At 44.2% G+C, this 13,305-nt stretch overlaps 1 protein-coding gene across 1 annotated transcript in view; it reads left to right on the top strand.

Moving 5' to 3' along the window:
* Window positions 1-13,305, top strand: part of LOC115088734 (sulfotransferase 6B1-like) — a 40,226-nt gene that overhangs the window by 26,375 nt on the left and 546 nt on the right. Inside the window, exons 4-5 of the mRNA XM_029596972.1 lie at window positions 8,941-9,035; window positions 12,707-12,863. Coding sequence (XP_029452832.1) covers window positions 8,941-9,035; window positions 12,707-12,863 — 252 coding nt within the window. The remainder of the gene's footprint in view (window positions 1-8,940; window positions 9,036-12,706; window positions 12,864-13,305) is intronic.

The raw sequence follows: 13,305 nt of genomic DNA, 5'->3' as shown, positions 1-13,305 counted from the left end.
CTTGAAATTTAAAGGGACCACAGTGGGAAAAGACCCATGATCCCTCCTGATGATGTCACTGCTTCGAGCTTTTAAAAGGCCACTTTTCTGGTTCCTCGTCGCCTTCGCAAGGTCCTTCAAGATCTCATGTTTCTTGTGGTCCTCCGTGTTCCTGGTCTCCTGGCTCTTGTCTTCTGAGTCTGTTCCAAGTCTTCAGTGTCTTCAGAATCCTGTCCAAGTTTTCAGAGTCCAGTCTAGTGTCTTCGCCACTGGTTCAAGTCTATGGAGTTCCTTCCTTGGTTTTAGAGTCTGAGTTCCAAGTTCCTGAGTCTTGTCCCTGGTCTCCAGAGTTCTTGTTCCAGCCTTCAGCCTGTTCCAAGTCCCGAGTCATCATAGTCTTCCAGGTCTTTAGAGCCTTCATCTTGTCATGAGTCTTTAGAGTTCTTCAGCCTTTGTATTGTCATAAGTGTCCAGAGTCCTCAGACTTCTAAAATCCAGTCGTTCATAAACAATGAGTCTGAAAGGGCTTTTGGAGTGGCTGGAGGGCTACTAAAGAGACCAGCATGGGATGCTGGTTCTCATCTGAGGACTACTACTTCCTGGTTCATCTGTTCCTGTTCCAAGTCTTTGAGTGTTCCTGTTCTAAGTCTTCAGCTCCTCTTGAGCCTTCACTCTATTCCAAGTCTCCAGTCTTCAGCTTCAGCCTAGCCTGTGCATGGATGCGCTCACCTGCCAGCAGCGTGGACCATGGCTTGCCCTAGGGTTGTGCTGGTTGAATCACAGCACAGGGGCTCATGCTCACATACATCATTCTCATCATTCACAACACCTATGATATTTGCTAGAGATGTGATTCGGCTGAACCTTTCAGTTCAGCCTTCGTTATCGGCCTGCCGCGGGAAATTTCGTTTTCCTGCGGTTCGGGCTGATTTTATTTTGGCTGCCCCCAGAAACAAAACACAAAACCCACCCCAGCCCTTCAAATTTAATCAATTACAACCCTCCCAAAACTTGCTGAGTCCCTGGTGGTCCAGCGGGGATCCCGGGAGCGATCTCCCGCTCTCAGGCTGTCGGCTGCCACTAATCAAAATGGTGCCAATGGTCCTTTGCCCTTACCATGTGACAGGCTATTGGTGCCATTGGCCAGCCTCTGTCACATGGTAGGAGCAATGGACGTATGGTGCCATCTTAAAAAATGGCGCGGGTCATCCATTGCTCCTACAATGTGACAGGGGCCGACCAATGGCACTGATAGCCCCTGTCACATGGTAAGGGCAAAGGACCATTGGCGCCATTTTGATTAGTGGCAGCCGATGGCCCGAGAGGGGGAGATCGCTCCTGGGACCCCGCTGGACCATCAGGGACTTTTGGCAAGTCTTGGGGGGTCGGGAGGGTGGGGGATTGCATTTAATTAAATTTGAAGGGTTGGGGTGGGTTTGGAGTTTTATTTTTAATGTGCCCTTTCTCCCCCCATAAACAATAAGAAAACCACACAAAATTTCATGGGTTTTCTTATCGTTTCGTTGGCCCCATGAACTGCAACGAAATAGGAAATATCATCTTTATTTCCTATTTCATTGCAAACGAATGCACATCCCTAATATTTGCTGACCTACATCCGCAAAACCTTGTATATGCAACAATATTTTTAAAGTTTTTTCTAAATTTCCTCAGACATGGATCAGCACTTAAAGTGAGTGCCACTTTGTTCCAACAAAAATCTTTCTCTGGTTTCACAGAGATAAAGCATGAAAATTGAATGAAACTCCAAAAACGTCTTCACTGATGATATTATAGTACGGGTTGGAAAATAGATTTTTAACATTGAAGCAATACAGTGCAGACTGTTGTCATTAAATGCTCTATATATCAGCATAAGAATTTCATACTTTATACACCAGATAATGAGAAACCAATGTAGTGATGCCAGAACAAGTGTAATACAGTAATGATGGTGGAAAAAGGCCCAAGTGATCCACCAGTTTGCCCAACAAGTTTATTAGTATTTTATCTATTTATTTATTTATTTATTTATTTATTTATGTAAGGGTAGTAACTGCCGCTTTGTGCAGATTACCCTCATGCCATTCAGGTTATATCTTACCTTCTTTTCTATCATTTAGCCTCTAAGGATCCTCTGTGTTTATCCCAAACCCTTTTGAATTCCATTGCCGTTCTTGTCATAAGAACATAAGAACATAAGTTATGCCATACTGGTCAGACCAAGGGTCCATCAAGTCCAGTATCCTGTTTCCAACAGTGGCCAATCCAAGCCACAAGTACCTGGCAAGTACCCAAACATTAAATAAATCTTAAGCTACTATTGCTTATTAATTAATAGCAATTTATGGATTTTTCCTCTAGGAACTTATCCAAACGTTTTTTAAACCCAGTTACACTAACTGCTGCAACCACATCCTCCAGCAATAAATTCCAGAGCTTAACTATGTGCTGAGTGAAAAAGAATTTTCTTTGATTTGTTTTAAATGAGCTACTTACTAACTTCATGGAGTGCCCCCTGGTCCTTCTATTATCTGAGATGGTAAATAACCAATTTACATTAACTTGTCAAGTCCTTTCATCATTTTGTAGACTTCTACCATATCCCCCCTCATTCGGCTCTTCTCCAACTAAACAGCCCTAACTTCTTTATCCTTTCCTCACAGGGCAGCTGTTCCATGCCCCTTATCATTTTGGTCGCTCTTCTCTGTACTTTCTACAGTGCAGCTATATCCTTTTTGAGATGCGGTGACCAGAACTGCACACAGTATTCAAGGTGCAGTCTCACTATGGAGCAATACAGAGACATCATGACATCCTCTGTTTTATTTGCCATTCCCTTCCTAATAATTCCTAACATTCTGTTTGCTTTTTTGATTGCCACAACACGCTGAGCGAATGATTTCAATGTATTATCCACTATGATGCTTAGATCTCTTTCTTGGGTGAGAACTCTTAAGATAGAACCTAACATTGTGTAACTAACTACTACAAGGGTTATTTTCCCCTATATGTATCACTTTACACTTAGGCATGTTAAATTTCATCTGCCATTTCTATGCCCAATCTTCCAGTCTTGTAAGGTCCTTCTGCAATTCATCACAATCTGCTTGAAATTTAACTATTCTGCATAATTTTGTGTCATCTGCAAATTTGATCATCTCACTCATTGTACCCGTTTCCAGACCATTAGCCCCATAGCCAATTTACCTCTGATTGCCAAACTAATGGAAAAAATAGTTAACCAACCAACTTTCGGAATACCTTGAAGAAAACAACATACTCGCCCCATCTCAGTACGGATTCCGCAAATCACTAAACACTGAATCCCTGCTGTTATCACTCACTGACACCATTCTCTTAAACCTGGAAAAAAGACAATCCTACCTTCTCGTGCTTTTAGACCTGTCCGCAGTTTTCGACACAGTTAAGCACACAATACTTTTAGAACGTCTAGCAAACATAGGTATCAAAGGATCTGCACTAAGCTGGTTTAAGTCCTTCTTATGCAACAGGTTCTTCAAAGTCAGTATAAACAATAAAGATTCTCTACCCATCCACTCTGACCAGGGAGTCCCCCAAGGATCCTCCCTCTCACCCACCCTCTTCAACATTTACCTTCTCCCGCTTTGCCAGTTACTATCAAATCTAAAGCTAACTCACTACCTATATGCGGATGATGGACAAATTCTCATCCCGATTACAGATTCCCTTCATAAAACCATGACCCACTGGAATGATTGCCTTCACTCAATTAAACTCCTACTCTCCAGTCTAAACCTAGTTCTCAATGCCAACAAAACGGAGTTGCTCATCATCTCTCAAGACGACAATTACGCCCTGCCCAACCCATCAAGCTCCTTTCATACTACATCTCTAAACCTTAACCTATCTTCATCTGTCAGGGATCTTGGAGCCTGGCTGGACAACCAATTAAACCTAAAAAAATTTATAAATAACACCACAAAGGAGTGCTTTTACAAATTGCAAGTCCTCAAAAAGCTAAAACCACTCCTTCACTTCAATGACTTCCTCCTGATACTACAATCCATCTTACTATCGAAGATAGACTATTGCAACTCCCTCCTGTTTGGACTCCCCGCCAACTCCATAAAACCCTTACAGATGGTACAGAATGCTGCCGCCAGAATTCTCACCAACTCCAATAAAAGAGATCACATGACCCCCATCCTCCGTACCCTGCACTGGCTGCCCATCAAATACAGGATCCTTTTTAAAGTTCTCACAATTATACACAAAGCGACGCACAACCTCTCTCCTCTCATTCTAAGTTCCCAATTGAGACCATTCACCTCATCCAGACCCATAAGAAGTGCATACAAAGGCATGCTGTATGCTCCTCCAGCGAAAACATCACTGAGGAAGCGGGCCCTATCTACAGCAGGCCCCCATCAATGGAATGCTCTCCCGCCGGACCTAAGACTTGAACCATGCCCCTCGGCTTTCAAAAAAAAGTTAAAGACTTGGCTTTTTATCCAAGTTTTCCCTGAAATGTAACCGTTCGGCCTGGGTTTAATAACAGCCTGGTCCTGTTCACAACGTTCTCTCTCTTAACTATTAGCCTTGGTTTAATAATACTCTCTCCCATCTCCCAATGTACTCCCACTCAGTGTATACCCAATCTTTAAGCGCTCCTATCAAGTTCACTTTGGCGATTTCATGGACCAATTCATATTTTAGAATTTTTCTTTCACTTTCATTGAACCATTCCTGTATCCACTTGCTCTCCTATACCAGATGTATTAGTTGTTCTAGCAGTACCAGTTGTACCAGTAGCACCAGTTGTCCCAGTTATACCTGTTGTCCCAGTTGCACCAGTTGTACCAGTTGTACCAGTGGCTCCAGTTGTACCATTCATACCCTCTGTTTTCTCTTATAACAGTGGTATTATTTCAGGACATCCTTCTGGTATTCACTTGTTCTATGTATTACCGACTTGTATTCACTTGTTCTTTGTATTGCCTTTGAGCAAAGTTGCTGTTCACTGTAAACCAGGATGTTCTGTATCCCATATAGGAATCTCGGTATATAAAAATTATAAATAAATAAATAAATAATATTAAAAAGCACTGGTACAAGTACAGATCCCTGAGGCACTCCACTGTTTACCTTTTTCCACTGTGAAAACTGACTATTTAATCCTACTGTTGTGTTTGTGGCTTTGTGTGGACCCTTGGTCGTTGTGGAGATGACTCCTCCCATGGGGAGGGGCCCCGTGGGGAACCACAGCGATAGTCTAAACTCAGATAGCAGACATGTAGTAGATGGAAGGCTTTATTGTACTGCTGTAGATAGATGGTATGAAGCAGGAAGGTAAGGCACTGCAGTCTGCGAGGTGCCAATACGTTCAACAGTCTCTGATGTTGAAATCTCACACAGATGTTCAGATAGGTGGGAGCCCACAGTGCAGGTAACACCGAGCCTGGTGGGTGGAGTTGGAGCACTGGATCATAGAGGTACTCACAGGAGCGTAGTGTAGGCGTCTTCCTAGTAATGAAGATGGTGGGACTGAAGGTCCAAGGTGCAGGATACACAGACTGATAGGCCCTCGAGGAGCGAGTACTTGATAGTCCAGAGATCCTGAAATAGAAAGAGAGAGAGAGAGACCCCTGAGGAGCGGTTGTCTAGTTAGTAGAGGCCCCGAAGGGAGTTGGAAGTGAGAGACCCCAGAGAGCGGGTGCCTAGAACTTCATAAGGAGCGAGGCCCAGAGTGTAGAGAGGCGTCTAAGCGTGCAGCTTATCAGGGTTACATTGACCTTGTTCCAATCTTCAGGTCCTGGGTTGCATACCATCCGGTCCAGGTGATTTACTGCTCTTCAGTTTGTCAATCAGGCCTACCACATCTTCCAGGCTCACTGTGATTTGGTTCAGTTGATCTGAATCATCACCCATGAAAACCTTCTCCGGAATGGGTATCTCTCCAACATCCTCTTCAGTGAACACCGAAGCAAAGAATTTGTTTAATCTTTCTGCGATGGCCTTATCTTCTCTAAGTGCCCCTTTAACCCCTTGATCATCCAACAGTCCAACCGACTCCCTCGCAGGCTTTCTGCTTTGGATATATTTTTTAAAGTTTTTATTGTAAGGTTTTGCCTCTATGGCCAACTTCTATTCAAATTTCCTCTTAGCATGTCTTATCAATGTCTTACATTTAACTTGCCAATGCTTATGCTTAATCCTATTTTCTTCTGATGAATTTTTCTTCCAATTTTTGAATGAACATCTTTTGGCTAAAACAGCCTTTTTAACTTCACCTTTTAACCATGCCAGTAATCATTTTGCCTTCCTTCCACCTTTCTTAATGCATGGAATACATCTGGACAGTGCTTCTAGGATGGTATTTTTTTTTAACAATGTCCATGCTTATTGCACACTTTTTACCTTTGTAGCTGAACCTTTCAGTAAGTGAGGAGGCCTAGTCGTACATACACTAGAGATGAACTTCGTTTTTTCGTATCGGGACGTATTTCGGTTTGGGCACTTCATCGAAAATTTCATTTTTCGGCGGATCATTCTTTGTCAGCACAGATCGGGAAAACGAGTCAGAAAATGAATTGGAAAAAAAAATGAATTGGGAAAAAAAAACAAATCGGAAAAAAACCATCCTAACCCTTCAATTTTACTTTCTTACAACACCTCCACTATCCTGATCCCTCTCCAAGACTTACTAAAAGCCATGGTGGTCCAGCAGGGTCCTGCGAGCGATCTCTCCCTCCGGGCCATTGGGCTGTCAGGCCTGGTATGAATCAAAATGGTGCCAATGGCCCTTTGCCCTTACGATGTCACAGGGGCTACCGGTGCCATTGGTCAGCCCCTGTCACATGGTAGGAGCAATGAACGGCCAGCGCCAACTTGTGCTCCTACCATGTGACAGGGGCCGACCAATGGCACCAGTAGCCCCTGTGACATAGTAAGGGGAAAGGCTATTGGCGCCATTTTGAATACTGGCAGCCGACGGCCCGAGTGCAGGAGATCACTCCAGGACCCTCGCTGGACCACCAGAGACTTTTGGCAAGTCTTGGGGGAGACTCCTGACACCCCCAAGACTTGCCAAAAGTCCCTGGTGGTCCAGCGGGGATCCTGGAGCCATATCCTGCAATCAGGCCATTGGCTGCCAGTATTCAAAATGGCAGTGATAGCCTTTGCCCTCACTATGTCACAGGAGCTACCGGTGCCATTGGTCGGCCCCTGTCACATGGTAGGAGCACAAGTTGGCGCTGGCCGTCCATTGCTCCTACCATGTGACAGGGGCCGAACAATGGCACCAGTAGCCCCTGTGACATCGTAAGGGCAAAGGGCCATCGGCACCATTTTGATTCATAGTAGCCTGACAGCCCGATGGCCCAGAGGGAGAGATTGCTCGTGGGACCCCGCTGGACCACCAGGGCTTTTAGTAAGTCTTGGGGAGAAATCGGGCTGGTGGGGGGATTGTAATACAGTAAATTTGAAGGGTTGGGGTGGGTTGTTTGTTTTTTGTTTTTTTTTAAATAAATGTGCCCCTCCCCCCGCACTAATCCGAAAAACGAATTTTCCCCGAAGTTTGGGGAAAATCCGTTTCGTGGTTCAGGTCCCCTGAACCACTACGAATTAGGCAATCTTGTTGAAATTGCTTAATTCGTGATAAACGAATGCACATCTCTAACATACACATGATCTCTCTCACATATACAGGTTCTCAGTGATGCACTTACATTCATGCCATCTCTCTCATACACAAAGGATCTCAACCACACACAGGCTCTCAATCACACACACATGCTCTCTTTCACACAAACAGGTTTTCAATCACACACTTACACATACAGGCTCTCTGTCACTCACTTACATACATGCTGTCTCTCTCTCACACACACACACAATCTCAAACACATATGCTTGCTCACTCACTCTCTCTCTCTCTCCCCCCCTCCCACCGAACTAGTGGCTGCAGCAGCCTCCTCCACTTTCAGTCCTTGCAGACTTGAGAAACGACTGCAATTCGCCGCGGGGGCTGACGTTGCTCCTCTTTTGCTATGCACTGTGCTGCTCTTCTTCAGGCCGTGCCTCTCTTCTTCAGGCCAATCCTGCTTGCACTAGCATGATCTCTTCTTCCCGCGTGCATGGCTGCTGCATACCACTTCCCATTCTGGGCTGTGGAGGGCAGGAAGAAGAGACCCTGCTGGTGCCGCTGACTCCAGCTCTCCTGTCGCGTTCCACCTGGGCTATCAGCATTTTTAAGCCCAGGTGGAGGATGAGTTCCTATTTCGCTGGGGCAGGGGGAGCAGCTGGGTCAGCGGGGGACCAGGAAGTTTGGCAACACAGTGGTGTGTCGTGACACACCGGCTGAGAACCGCTAATCTACAGCTCAGTCATCACTTTATATAGTTAAACTGAAAGAAACACAGATGTCCACCAAGTACAACCTTTTCAATATTACTGGTTGTTTCTACATGCTAATCCATGCAAAAGCATTCCTTCCCCCCCCCCCCCAAAAAAAAAGCCCCAAAACAGTGTATCTACATTATAGCCAATTTTGAAGCATTGTAAAAAAAAAAAAAATCTTTCCTAATCCCCAATATGGCAATTGGCTGAAGTCCCTGGATTAGTGCTGTCCTTTGCAGTCTAACTACATCATCAGTTTTGTGATTGATTCAGTCTTTTCAGGATATAAACTCCAATATGTGGTTTTACATGGGCTGCATAAAAGATGTGTACCAGCCCCACGGTGCAAGATCTGAACACCTGAAGCTCAGCATTTCAACGCAGGCATATTGAAATTTCTGTACGAAGAAAATGTGTTATAAATCATTCTTTTACATAGCTTTTCTTCTAATAATACAAATATAATGAGAATGATCATGAAAAATAAAATTTTGGCAAAGAAAAGCTCCAAGACCAGTAAAAATGACATTATTCTACCACTTTGTTATTTCAGTTTCTTAATCCTCTTGTTGATTTCAGTCTGCTGGGGCTCCTATTTTGAATCTTTGCTTGCCTGGAGCAAACACCTGGATGATGCGGATGTAATGATCATAACATATGAAGATCTGAAAGAGGTGAGGGCTAGGAATGTTTCATTCTGCTGTTTTGTTTAGTTTTCCTTTTCGCCTAGCAGATTTCAGGTTGAAAAGGAAAAGAAAATATGACTAACCAAAAACTGAACAGATGATGAATAATTCAGCGGCCTAAAATGTGTTTGTGAGAGAGAGAGAGAGAGTGAGAAACAAAGATTCTCTGACTGGATAGTTTATGCAGGGTGACAGGACCCGCCATCACATGACTGGCTGGTTGAAATCCGTCACAATGTTCAATAAGTCATTGAAATCTCAAAGCTTTCTCTGAAATGATTTGGTGGTGTTAGACCCTTTTCCAATGGATAGGTGACCCAAAAATAAAAAAAAATGTCATAGTCTTGCACTGACTGAGAATCTCAGCAGAGAGACAGAGGACTGCACAAACCCAAATTAGCTTCTCACTTTTGGATGTGGTCCTTCCAAAGCAGGGCTGAAGCACATTGGCGGGACAAAGTGTGGGAAGCTTGTATGGCCATGGCCTGTGCTGTTGTCCATAGATAAATGGACGATTTCTTAGTGCTGTCAGTTCACTACCTCTCAAGAAGAATACATTTACTAGAAATGCCTTTAATTATGAAAAACAACAACAAACGTGGGAATAAAGACCTAAATAGCCTCATTCATAAAAAACTGAAAAAAAATGTTGCTCCAGATGAAAAATTGTGCCACATTTCAACCAGTGTGCTTTCCATTAACACTACTGGGATATTTCCATTGCTAAATCTGGAACAATTTTGCATTGCCCCTTTATAAATAGGAATGCCTGTCTGTCAGTGCAGTCATATGACATCATAGTGGCAGAGCTGCACGAGCTTCCATCTAAGGAGTGGGGGAGTATCGTTAGCCATGAAGAAATGTGACCTCAACAGAGTTTAGAAACATGAGAGTATGGTGGCAGGTAAGGACCATTAGGGTCCATGCAAGCTGCCCAGTTTCATTCCTGCCGCAATGAGATAGGGCCTCAGTTGAGCTTTGGCTTTTCTGCCACCTCCTCACAACTAGGCATCTTTTGTGCTTAGCCCTTGCTCTCTTCAATTCTGTCACTGTTTCTCTCTCTACCACATCCTCTGGATGGCCATTCTATGCATCCACCACCCCTTCTGAGAAGAGATATATCCTGAGTCTAATCACTTGGGCCTCCTACTGTGACCTCTTGTTCTAGGGCATTCCTTCCTCTGAAAAAGGTTTACTTTGAATGCATGATTGATATTGAATGTCTCTAATCCTATTCCCCCTATCTCTTCTTTCCGCTAAGGCATGCATATTTAGGCCCTTAGTCTAATTCCCTAGGACCTTTGGTGTAGACCCTGCACCATTTTGAGGCCTTTAACACTACTGTAGAGAACATTATCACCTCTGATTATGCTTCTCCCTACACACCCTAGCATCCCTCTTGGTCTGATCTCCTACTTATCACATTACCTTGCTTCCCTGAGATAACTGATTATGATCCTCTTGAGGGCTCCCACATCAGTATCTCACTTTGAATTTCTGCTCCTCAAATGCATGAGTTTGCTCTTTCCTTGCATTGAAGCTTACCTGTCAAGCACTTGCTCATTCCTCAGATTTCCTTAGATTACACTTCATTGTCTGTTACCTCCATAGGGTCTAATCTCATGCAGATCTCAATGTTATTTGCAAAGATAAACCTTTCCTTCTAACTCTTCTGCAGTATTGCTCACAAAGGATTTCAATGGTCCTGGCACCAGGACTAGTCTCTGAGGCACTCCACTAATCACCTCTCTTTCCTCAAAGTGACTTCCATTTACCACCTCCCTCTGTCTATCGTTTAACCAATTTCTAATGTAGTCTACCCACTCCCAAGCCTTATTGATTATAACAAATTTCTTAACAAATGAAATTCCCAAAGCCTCTTCTGCTCTTGATCTTTGTCTTGATTAGAGTGTAAGCTCCACGGAGCGGGGACTGTCTCTTATGTATTTTTGTACAGCACTGCCTAGGTCAGTTAGCACTATAGAAGTGATAAATAGTAGTGGTTGTAATTTATGAGCCTCCTGTACAGGACAGTATCAAAAGAGTTTGCTGAAATCCAATTACACCATGTCCAGCACACACGCCCTGATCTAATTTTCTGGTCACCTAATCAAAGAAATTGATCAGATCAGTCTGGCATGATTTCCCTAGGGTAAAACCATGCTGCCTCACATCCTGCTGGATTCAAGATACAGTCACCATTCTTTCCTTGAGTAGTCTCCATTAATTTATCCATCACTGAAGTGAGGGTTAACTGGCATATAATTTTCCACCTCCTCCCTAGTGACACTTTTAAGAAGAGGAACAACAACCCCCTTTTTCCAGTTCCACGGAATCATTCCCGCCTCCAAATATTGATTGAATCGATCCTTCAGAACTCCTCAGATTTGCCTTAATACCTTAGAGCAGTGTTCTTCACTGAAAGCCAGTAGTAACTCCCATGGACCCTAAACATGGCTCCCTGACTCTTCCCCCAAAATGCACACTTCCCCCAAGTTCTCCAGATGCTTAGTGCTGGTTCTGCTTCTTTTTTTTTTTCTGGCACTGGGCAGTTCTCAGTGAATATGAACCATGTGGTGCCCAAACTCCCATACCGATCTCATAAGTCTGTGAGAACAGCCTGGGAATTTGGACACTGCGTACCTCAAACTCACTAAGAGCTGTGCTGTGCCAGAGGAAAATAAAACAGCTCTTCCAGAGATGGTGCCAGCAGCAAGCCTCTAGAGAAGGTATTGGGAGAGTGTGAGACAGCCTGGAGGGGCTAGAGACTGACGGGCGGGAGAAGCCAGCATCAGCTGAGTCTGGCTGGTATGGGACTGTAAAAGAGTGTGCACGGTGGAAGACAGTCTGTGGGGGAGATAGAGTGCGAGCAAACAGGCTTTGTTTTGGTTACACCAGTTTTTCTGAGTGCACCTGAACAGTCAGGCCAGCTACAGTATCAGAGGGACACCCCCCACCCCTACCTCTGATTGGCTGAATCATTGAAGGGGGAATCCCTGCTTGCCCACCTGCTGGCCGATTTGTCCTACAACCGTCCTGGCTCTCTCATCGACTTTCTTTTTGGCCAAAGTGCCCCTACTTGAAAAATGGTGAAGATCATTGTCCTAGGGTTTTGGCTATTTTTGGTTTTGCTAGTTCCATGCAAATACTCTGCTCCGTAAATGTGCAGCATTTATATCACTACTATAAGTACCCCTTCCTACTATCTGAACTCCTTCTCTAATGCCTTCTTCAGTGAACCTGAGCAAAATGTTTTGCCTCGCATTTCTGCTTTTTCCTTGCCTTCCACACATTCCTCCTTTTCTCCTCTCATTCTTACAATCCCTCCTTTCCCTGCCACACCTGTAAAAAGCCTTGATCACCTCGCTGCACAGGTTTAGCTGGCTCTTCTTCTGCCCACATCTTTGCCATACTGCTTTTCCTCTCGGTTTTTCCAGAAGGACTTCCCTGTCTTCTTTTCCGCAATCCCTTTTGCTTTGACAGTGCTAATCTTTTCCCCCTTCTTTTTTCAGCCATACCAGTCTCCCCACTATTGCTTCTTTAACTTTAGCACACTGCTATACTACTGCAAAAGGATTTCCTCACCTGGCCAGAGCCTTCCTTCACGTACGCTTCCATTTTAACAAAATCAGCTTCAACTGTAGCCTTTGTGTTCTCAGAACCTGGTGGCTGGAGTGAAACAGATTGCCGAGTTCTTTGGGTTTCTTCTGACTCCAGATCAGATCCAGGAGATTGCAAACAGAGGCTCTTTTCAAAATATGAAGGCAAAATCCCGGGAGACCCATGGCCAATTTGGTCAGGTTCTTTTCCGAAAAGGTAAAATTTCAGACTGCAATCATGAATTTCAACCTTTTTTTTGATCTTCCTCTTCCTGGCACCATTCCCCCCTCCCCCCCCCCCCCCTACACACACAACCAGTTGTTCAGCCAGATGATGTCCCAATTCAAAAATACTAAAAAAAAGTCCCATTGACACTGGCATCCACCAGTCTGATAATTCCAAATGTTTGGAACTGAATGGCACCAACTGTAAAACGTTTCACCATCCCTGGTATAGAGAGATGCCAGAAGAGGACATTTACTAGCAATTTGCATCCATAATAATGTGACAAAAGGAAACCTTTAAGTGTCTTTATTCATTGTTTAGTATTTTATGCTAGAGGAGCTATCTAGCACTGAAACCTTTACTTTTCCTTTTGGGCTGGCAGCGATTGCTCCTGCAGAAGCAGTCGTCCTTCTGGGGCCCCAGGCCTGTAATA

The sequence above is a fragment of the Rhinatrema bivittatum genome, chromosome 3, assembly GCF_901001135.1.
Source record: "Rhinatrema bivittatum chromosome 3, aRhiBiv1.1, whole genome shotgun sequence".
Classification (NCBI taxonomy): Eukaryota; Metazoa; Chordata; class Amphibia; order Gymnophiona; family Rhinatrematidae; genus Rhinatrema; species Rhinatrema bivittatum.
This window is presented reverse-complemented; position numbering and strand designations above follow the sequence as displayed.